At 36.9% G+C, this 9,970-nt stretch overlaps 1 protein-coding gene across 1 annotated transcript; it reads left to right on the forward strand.

Moving 5' to 3' along the window:
• The first annotated feature begins 1,745 nt into the window (after window positions 1–1,745).
• On the forward strand, window positions 1,746–9,699 carry LOC135683332 (N-acetylglucosamine transporter UNC93A). Its single transcript, XM_065198561.2, has 6 exons — window positions 1,746–2,142; window positions 3,123–3,528; window positions 4,051–4,239; window positions 4,680–5,047; window positions 7,475–7,742; window positions 8,360–9,699. The coding sequence occupies exons 2-6, from the start codon at window positions 3,135–3,137 to the stop codon at window positions 8,611–8,613; spliced, it is 1,473 nt and encodes a 490-aa protein (XP_065054633.2). The 5' UTR covers window positions 1,746–2,142; window positions 3,123–3,134; the 3' UTR covers window positions 8,614–9,699.
• Window positions 9,700–9,970: the final 271 nt, after the last annotated feature.

Genomic DNA, 9,970 nt, shown 5'->3' on the forward strand with positions numbered 1-9,970 from the left:
CGTTATTTGTGTCCCCATCAAACCTCTGTTATTAGTTTGCTGTTCATAAATTAATGAACAGAGCCAAAATTACAGTGATTCGTTGGCCATATCTCAACCGATTTTATACCTCTTTGACTAATTTTGCATATTTGGGCGTGTTTCATAGTGATCTTTTATGTTATGTGGTTAGAATTCAAAAGCTCTAGAAATAAGTTTTTGGTGACGTCACACGTTAGAAGTCTATTAGGATTTCGTTTGCAAGTTGACTTTTATTAGTGTATAAGTAAAAAAATTCACAATAGCAGGCTGTTAGACGGACTCCGATGAAGTTCGGAGTTACCTGCGGCTAATATTTCACCCCGACATACGGGGCTCCACCAGAGCAAAACTTCCATGTCACCTGTCTCCACTTCTGTTTTGTCATTAATCATATTAAAAACGCAAATACACAGGCTCTGCTAGAAAGAGATCCATTAATAGCAGCACCGCAATTGGCAATTTTCGACCTTCTCTCCTTCGTGAAGGTAGGAACCCCTGTTTAAAACGTACTGAACATTTTTTATAATATTTTGCTCCAATCAGCCAGAAGAGAAGATGTTTTTCTTACTGCTGATAAAATTTTTTGATTTGAATCTGATAATTTTTTTATAGCTATAGTGACAACAAAAGTAAAAAAATTCTGAACTTGCAGTTACATATCTTTACAAATGTGGAAGATAAACCGTTTGAACATACAATAGCCATGCCCAAAATATTAGCAATACACCCAACATAATCTGAGATGACAGATTTGGTTGTTCTTACCATGTTTTTACTGTGTAAGTGTTTTTACTGTGTAAAATCGGAAAGTGTTTTTACTGAAGATGTCTTTATTTGATGAAATTGATAATAGCGATAGGGCTACTTGACAACCCAAAACAACCCGTAGATAAAAACTGGTAGTATTTATAATGTTATCTGTTCAGCTTTACATGCAGTTACATGTAGTTCATGATGATATTGATAAGGTATATGCTTTTGACAAACCTAAGCTGGTGTAACAGTACTGTGCATAACAGGGAGGTTCTCCATTTATCAATATCTGACTATAAATTGCATCCTATTTAATATGCAGGAACATTTTTACTCAGCTTTGCGCTCGAAGGCACTAAATATTGTTAATGAGCTCTGCCAAACCCCCATAACTTCTGCCACTTGGTAGGAACTCTAGAGGAGAAGCCTAGTTGATACGCGTTGACAAACCAAAAAACCTGAACGAACCATGTCGATCAGGTTATTAATATCGAAACAAACATACCGTAAATTCTCGAAGAAGCACTTTGAAATAAGGCCCCCCTTGAATAAACCCCTCTCGAATAAGCCCCCATGGGGAGCATATTCGAGGGAAGCATAATTGCAGAATAATATCTTATTTCAAGAAAGCCCCCACAGGACAATAGCTTTACAGTTTTACTTCCTTTGGCAGAAGACCAAAAAGAAAAAAGGAACTTTTGTGATGATAAAAAGTTATAATATTTGTTAGATCTTCACACTTTTGTAATTTTTCAATTTATTTCATTGAGAAAATTATATCGTTTTTATGTCAACCTTTGAGGAAAATACTAAACTTTGAAATAAGGCCCCCCTTGAAAAAACCCCTCTCGAATAAGCCCCCATGGGGAGCATATTCGAGTAAAGCATAATTGCAGAATAATATATTATTTCAAGAAAGCCCCCACAGGACAATAGTTTTACAGTTTTACTTCCTTTGGCAGAAGACAAAAAAGCAAAAAAGCGACTTTTGTGATGATAAAAAGTTATAATATTTGTTAGATCTTCACACTTTTTGTAATTTTTCAATTTATTTCATTGAGAAAATTATATCGTTTTTATGTCGACCTTTGAGGAAAATACTAAACTTTGAAATAAGGCCCCCCTCGAATAAGCCCCCACTCAAAAATTCATTTTTGCAAATAAGCCCCGGGGGGCTTATTCGAGGATTTACGGTATTTGTAAAAAAGGGTTTGACAACGATGGTACATGTGTGACGTTTCGGTCTAGTACTCTTTTTGATAACGAGGCTTTAATTTCATCATATTTTCTATTTGTTTTACTATCGTTCTCTATGTGTTCAATGGTCAGTGGTTGGTATAGAATAACATTGTCAATGCTGATTCCTTGGTAAGAAATTTTTTCTAATTTTCCCTGAAATATCGACAGACTAGTCGTTTTAGGTGTCAAATTGAATCGGAAAAGTGTTTCTATTGGACAAGGCGGTAGGGCTTTGGTTTCTCCCTCTTTTCTGCCTCTTCCCACCAAGCCCGACTGCAGAGAATATGTAAACTGTTTCAACGATATCTAAGGTGTGCAAGAGCGAAATTCCAAATGTGCAAGTGCGGACTTTGGCATGAGTGTCAAACCAATTCAAGATTGAATATCGAATGAATACATGAAAACATGAATATCGAATTAAAATATGCCTACAAGTTTTTTTATAAGTAAAGTACTTTCTAAGAAAATTATGGTCAGTTCTTCAAAAAAGTTAAGAAAGTTCAGGGCTGAATCTTTAAAATCTAAGAATATTAAAAAATTTAGATATTCAAAATTTCAAAGGAAATTGCCATGCAACAGTGAAATGTTAGCAGTAGCGTAGTCAGGGTGTTGAGATGGGGGGGGGGGCAAAGGCGAGTTGAGCAAGGGACAATTCGGGGTCCACACCCTTTTGAAAATTTGGTTCCACACCCAAATGCCCTTTTTCAAAGAGATTTTTTGCCATTGGAGGGTCTGCCTACTTTTGCCTCTCCATTGCTATGCCACAGCCTGTATAGGAATTCTGCAGAGATTGAGGACAAATAAAGGTAAAGAAACTGTCATTGATAATGAAAAAGATCACACTGACACTCATGATGTGAGCTGGAAAAATTTATGTGTCATTTATGAGCATGGATGGTATACAGGCATGGCAACATGGTTTAATGTCAGAATAACAAAACTTTGGCTGGCAATTGATGATGGTTACCAAAATTACTTCGACCCAAACAAAATACAGGGTTTCAAAATTATGTGTTTATGTTACAGAATTTTCCATCATTAACTTGATTTGAGTTGGCTAAGTATTATCAAGCATCACAACTTTTTGTACAATCGTATTCATTTTTTAGGCATGTTTAGCAATGGAAATTGATGATACAGATACCAAAGTTGAAAATGCTCCTTTGGCAGGCCCAATTGGAGAAACAACCAACCATGTCTCAAGCAAAAAGAAAGTATACTTAATCTGGAAAAACGTCTTACTTGTAAGCTTGTCGTTTTCTGTCACCTTCATGTCATTTGCATCCCTACAGAATCTTCAAAGTAGCTTGAATCCTGTTGGGGGGCTGGGTGTTGCCTCTCTAAGTGTCTCGTACAGCTTGGCTATATTGACGGGAATTTTTGCCTCTTCTATGATTGTCAAAAAGAAAGGATGTAAATGGAGTCTTATGGTATTCACTTTCTGTTATGCTCCCTTTGCTGCTGCCAACTTGTATCCAACTTGGTATACAATGATCCCTGCATCAGTCATCATTGGTAAGTCTGTCTTAACATACACAACATACTACAAAAAACATTTCAGACTTCACTGCTCTTGCTTTCAATATGAAATATTTTCGGTTCCCTTTAGAGCTTGCTATGGAGGGTTTCCTTTTATTTAGTTTCAGAAGCATAACATAGAGACACCAAAGGGTAGTGTCTTAATCAAGGTACAGGAGTTTGGATACTGGGGGCTTTGTGGTTGGTGACATTCCCAATCTTCTTCAGTAATTTTGCTTCAGTTTGTTAAAAAAAACATTGTTTGATAGTCTCTAGTAACAAAATGATACAAAGAGTTGCTTTATTTATTATCTTATCTTCTTTATTTAAAATTAAAAACTGAATTTTGAAATATGGGTATTTCAATCTTTTTTCAGTCACCTAAAGTGTATGTCTTTCAATGATACCCCTCTGGTTGAAAACATGAAGGTATGCCAGCTGTACTATAATCACATGTAATCTCTTTGGTTTAGTACAACCAAGTTTAACTATCAGTAACAATTTAAAGTTTTATTTTAGGTATCGCAGCAGGGCCTGTGTGGACTGCCAAAGCCACTTACATCACATCTTCTGCACTACAGTATGTTGACATCACAGGAGCAGAGAAAGGTCCAGCTATTACAAAGTTCTTTGGAGTTTTCCAAATGATTTTGACATCTGGAAACATAATTGGGAGCCTTCTGATATCCATTGTCCTGAAACCAGATGGTTGGTATCTCTCTTGTGTACTTATGATTTTGTAACCATGTTTTGCCAAGTTCTTGGTTCAGTTTTAAAATGACATCAAGCATATTTATTGGAAATTTTTGCATTTTGATGTATGTGTAGTAATTTGTTTTAAACTTAATTGAAACAAGATTCCATCGACACAAGACTGCCCTTTAATAAGTAGGAAGTATTAACTTGAGTCAAATGTTTGAAACTTTTGTGCAGGCCCGTCGGAACCGGGGGGGGGGGGCTGGTTGGTCAGAGCCCCCCAATAATTGTCAAACTGTAGTATGTTTCCTTTATAACAGTGTACTGAATGAAAAGGAAAACAATGGGCAGCCCCCCCAATATGAATTTTGTTCTGACGGCACTGTTGTGTGATGCATCATAGCAAAAGTGTTAAAAATTTAGTATTTCCTTTCTCAATATCTCCATAACAGGTTCTGAGGCAACCATTGGCAACATAACTAATGCAGAGGAATACACTTGTGGTGCCGCTGACTGCCCTTCCAAGAATCAGTGGTCTTCTGCTGCAAATGGCACAGCAGCTGTAAAAGTTGCAAATCTTGAAAGTGTGAACATCTTAATGGGAATTTTCTTAGGCGCTGTTGTGCTAGCTGGGCTGATCTTGGTTCCAATAGACGATGTAAATAGCTCATCTAAAGAGAAAAGGCAGAATCAGTCAGTCAAATCTCATATATTTGCAGTTGCAAATATTGTTTATAGAGATAAGAGAATGGCATGTCTTCTTCCATTCTGTATCTATGCTGGTCTATCTCCTGGATTTATTGCAGTTGATTTGGCTAAGGTAATGCTGCTGTTGCTTTCCATTGGTGTACTGTATCAGGGCACACACCACAAATTTGAAGTGGAAGGCATAGGTTAGCAAAAGTAGGGGTACAAGGCTTCTTTCCCCGTTTTCTGCAGCTTTAAAACTACTTGCTTCACAAAAAAGTAAGGGGGCACGGCCATCCCCCATCCCTGTTGGCATGGGCCCTGTGTATTTATTCGATTATAAGCAGCAGCTTTTAGTCACTATTTTTGTCACATTTAGTTGCATCATAGAATCAAAGGCAGCTTATAAATGAGGGTGGCTTACATTATTTTATCCTTATCCTGCCAAACTTCCTGCTACCTTGAAGCTGAGGGTGGTAATGTAGAAGATGACAAAGGAATACTTTATACGAAATACAAGAAACTATTGATCATACAATCCTGGACGATATTGTTGTTGGTTCAACCATAGTTTTTATCAGTTTTTGTGTCCAACTTTTCAAACCAAGTATTTCTGGTAGTGACGTCGCCAGCTCAAAAAACCAGCACAAAAACAAATTTTCTCGGCCACACCCTTCTGACTCTTGGAAAGATCTTTTATGGTAATTCTTTATCTATTTCCTAATTTAGTATAGTAATTTTTCTTTTTCCTACCTTTGGGCAAGCAACTTTCTCAAGCAGCTTTTTCTTAATGGTGTCTTTTTTGCAAGTGCGAGAATCAAAATTGATCTGATCAGCCTACCTCCCAAGCCCCCCCCCCCCCCCCCCAAGGTTTTTCGACGGATTTCGAACGGAAATTAGAAAATCGACTTCTTGGAAAACTGGGGTGGACATGTCCACTCTGTGACGACGACACTGACTTCTGCTTGGTTTTGAGGGTGCACCTTACAATCACGATTCAGTTTTGAACCCTATTGTTTAAGGGCTTTGGTACTTTTTTGCATAACCAAAATTGACATGCGTTAGTGAACCCGGACCGGTTCGCATGCTAAATTCCACTATTCATTTTGGTACCCTATTTTTTGGGCTTTGGTACGTTTTGCATGACCAAAATTGTCATGCATTTGTGTACCCGGACCGAAATGCATAAGATTACCGAAACGCACATGACACCGACATTAGTCAGGCCTGGCCGTTTGAGGCGAGCGATAGCTCAAGCTCGCCTCCACGCTCCTCTCGCAACCTAAGGCGAGCAATGAATTGCTCTCCTAAACAGAACATGGAGGAAGAATCGCTCCCCTAAAATTTCCTATTCAGATAATTATGAAAACGCACAAGGTTAATTGGTTTATTTTTGTAGCAGCGATTTCTCCCGTCATTGCATTTTTTGCAATTAACTTTTTGCTTGTTGGACGATGATAGGCATAAACTTCGATCTATTTGGAAAAGGATAGTTAACCAAAAGGTACGTTTGTAGCGATTAGAACCTTTCAATCTTAAGAAAACAGGCATATTTTTGGAAAGAAAGTCGAACAAATTGTAGGAATTGTAGATTGGGGATATAATAAGACAGCAGGTCCCTTCCAGTAATAGAAACAAAACTATCCCTCAAAGAGAACAGGGTACTCTGTCTTGCAAATCAAAAACGACAACCAAAACATGGAATTCCACTATCCAGCAGCATTTACTGAAAAACCCAGATTGGATGAAAAACTATAACGGCGACGTGTTTGGCATTAATGGCAAAGCCTGATAATCGTTCCATCTAGCACTTTGTGAATGTATCTACTATATAAACGTGACCGACCGCTTTTGTGTAGACATAAGTGAGTTCGTTTTCACCTTAGGACTCCGTTAGTAACATTTTCAATAGGAAAGCGGCACTGATTGGGCGACCTCAACAGTCATGTGCTCGCGTTTTCTGATTGGCCTATTTCGATCCAAAACTGGGTATTTTAGCGTAGAGTTTTCCATATCTATGTTCTGACGTTTTATTCTCTGAAGAGTGCCAGACGTATAATTTCAGCTTGTTTTAAAAAAAAATTTCAAAGCCCTTTTTCAAATTCTGTACAACAAAAAGGTTGTTTTGCAAGAGAATTGTTGTTTTTGTGTTGTGCCAGCTTTACATGAAACTGAAAGAATGTGTTCTTTTAAATACTTCAAGAAAAGGGGGTGCTTAAGTCACGGTTAAAGCAAATACAAATTGAAAGAAGTAAAACAGCATACTCCTGACTGCGGCTATTAAAGGCAACCGACAGATACTAAAGGGGCTTATTAAGTCATCTGTCGATTGTCTTTAAAGTATATACATTCTATGTGTTACTGATTTAGCTCGCCTCAGCATATGAGGGGAGCAATTCACAGCTCACCTATAAAAATACAAACGGCCAGGCCTGATTAGTCCTGCTTTAAACTACGTATGGAATTAATAGGTATCTTGGCCATAAGCTCTCAAGTCTCTGAAAGATGCAATAGACGAAATAATGCTCGTTGCTAACATGCCTATGTTTATTTCTTCTAGTCGTATGTCACTTGTGCCTTTGGTATTGAAAACCTTGGTTTTGTATTCACTGTTTTACTATGTACCCAAACAGTTTCTGCTGGTTTGATTGGCAAGTTTGAGCAATACATTGGTCGTAGAAGTATCATCGTCTCTAATTCTGTTCTGTCGATGGGACTGCTTGTTTTCTTGCTAAAATGGCGCGCTTCGTCATCCCCAGCTTACGTTTTCTATTTGGTGGCTGCCTGTTATGGCGTGACCAAGTCCGTATGGAGGACAGAGTCCAACTGTGAGTATAAATATATTATCCTACTCTGCCTGGTCTCTCAGTCACAGAATAGGGACATTTTTCCCTATTCTGTGTCTCAGTGTCAAGCAAAAAAATCTGAGACCTTTATTAACTATAATTTGGGACAGAACTGTTTGTTGAGATAAATTTTAATTTTCAGAGAGTTCAAATTTAGATCTACCCTTCTGCTAAGAATTGAAATAGAATATTCTCGTTTCTAAAGAATACGTTCAAAAATAATAAAGATCGACTTTAAATAGCTAGAACTTACGATAGTTAAAACGAGTATTCCGTTTCTCTCTTAAGTTCGACAGCGTTAATGATTGGTTTTCGATGACTCATGTGTCCCATCACCAAAACATTCCATTTTAAAGCTACATATTTCATGTAACAACTAATTCAACCGAACTTCTAATTCATACAACCTAATTTTTTACAACCATTATCCCCTCCCCAGACCGACACAACTCTAATATCGAAAACATTGGCTGGAATTGTGTTGTATACAACGTAAGATTTGGTAAAAAATGTTATTTATCAGTCGAACATATAGTGCTCGTTGCCATATAGGCAGAGCCGTATGCACCAAAACCGTGACGTCATTTTTATGTTTGTAGCTGTTTGTGGACTATTCTTTGCTGATAAACAAGAACCTGCTTTTGCCGTGCTTCGTGTCTGCGTGTCCTTTGGCTTTGTGCTGTCATTTGCATCAGGTTATTATCTGTGTGTTTACATGAAAATATACTTTCATATGTTTATCGTAACATTAGCACTTATTGGCTATGGAATGGCCGAATATTTTGATCGAAAGATGCTTAGAAAGGAAAACATCAAGGAACGACTTGGATTGCAAATGAAAGAGATATCATAACAGAATTATCATGCTTGTTACTTACTTTAGGAATGCTAGAGTATTTTTCACTATAAGAGACTGACAGATTTTGCTGGATTTTTTGCATAGTGTTGTAGTGGTGCATTAATAGATATGTTGTTTTGAGTGTCCTTTACTCAGATCCATGTGTGTAGAGTTTTTGTATCGGATTCATATAGTATCGAATTTTCAATTTTAGAATAGAATTTAACACCATTTAGGCTGCTTAAATTAGATTTTATTGTAAAATAAGCTTTGATTAAAAAAAAATCTAGATAATAGTACTGATATTTATATCATATTGATACTGAGATGATTTTACATGCATAGGTGTTTTTATCGAACGATAATATCGTCAAGATAAAGGTATAGCTGTTCGTTTGTGAATTATTTTTTTGATATGCGTTGTTCCATTGCCAAGAGATATACACCTTATTGCTGTGAGAAAATTTTTTAACTCGTTTAATTTTGAAAATATATATCTTCAACTGCATGATAGAAATGAATATAAAGGATATTTTTCCTTCTATCTAATTTATTAGCTCAATATTGATAGCTGCAGGTGGGTTAAACTTGTTACAGTTTTGACAGCGTTTAAGTAACACACCCTTTATTTTCCATTATTTTATCATAAGCGAGATGACATGCCCCTTTTCAATACATTTTACCATTTTTGGGTAGATAAGCTGAATCGCATTTTCACAACAGTAGGACGAATAATTGCCCTGCCCAACCGATTGGTCCCTCCAATGCTTGATTCAAACGAATCCTTTCCATATTTACATTATACTTATTATTCTCGCCGTGGAATGTCCAACATTTATTTGCTGTTTCTAACCTACCTTGATTTTGCCAGGTGAATTTCGATGAATTTTTGCTATGTTTTGCAAATACGCATTTTGAAAATTGGTCACTAATTTTGGTTTAAAGATAAGCATAAGCATGAAAATACCTGTGAGCAGGTATGATTATGAAATGCCTTAGAGTATAGCTATGAGGAAAGATGCTGCTTCCGAGAATAAATTTCGTAATTTAATGCTGCTGCAACTTGACGTTGTTTGTGTTAATTAGAAGATTTTATGCAAACTAGTTGCGTTTTATTGCTCAGGCAAACCGGATTTCATTTTTAGAAAAAGCGTTTTTAGCTATCTTGAATCCACGATCTCTATGAAATGCCTCTTCGGCTGCCAATTCATAGCAATTTGCAGTGCTCCTCATTAGCTGACATGCGAAATTAACTGGACCTCAAACGAAAGCTTATCGAACATAGATACCTGAAATATTATAAGTTTTTTAATATTCAACACTGTTTTTAATATTCGAGATATTGAGCGTCAACGTTGGCCACCGAATATTT

Source organism: Rhopilema esculentum, chromosome 7 (genome assembly GCF_057945365.1).
Source record: "Rhopilema esculentum isolate cy_ngs chromosome 7, ASM5794536v1, whole genome shotgun sequence".
Classification (NCBI taxonomy): Eukaryota; Metazoa; Cnidaria; class Scyphozoa; order Rhizostomeae; family Rhizostomatidae; genus Rhopilema; species Rhopilema esculentum.

Coding starts and splice junctions, on each gene's coding strand:
- LOC135683332 (XM_065198561.2), top strand. CDS start 3,135: ATGGAAATTGATGATACAGATACCAAAGTTGAAAATGCTCCTTTGGCA. Junction 5,048..7,474: donor TTGCAGTTGATTTGGCTAAG/GTAATGCTGCTG, acceptor TATTTCTTCTAG/TCGTATGTCACTTGTGCCTT. Junction 7,743..8,359: donor ATGGAGGACAGAGTCCAACT/GTGAGTATAAAT, acceptor TTATGTTTGTAG/CTGTTTGTGGACTATTCTTT.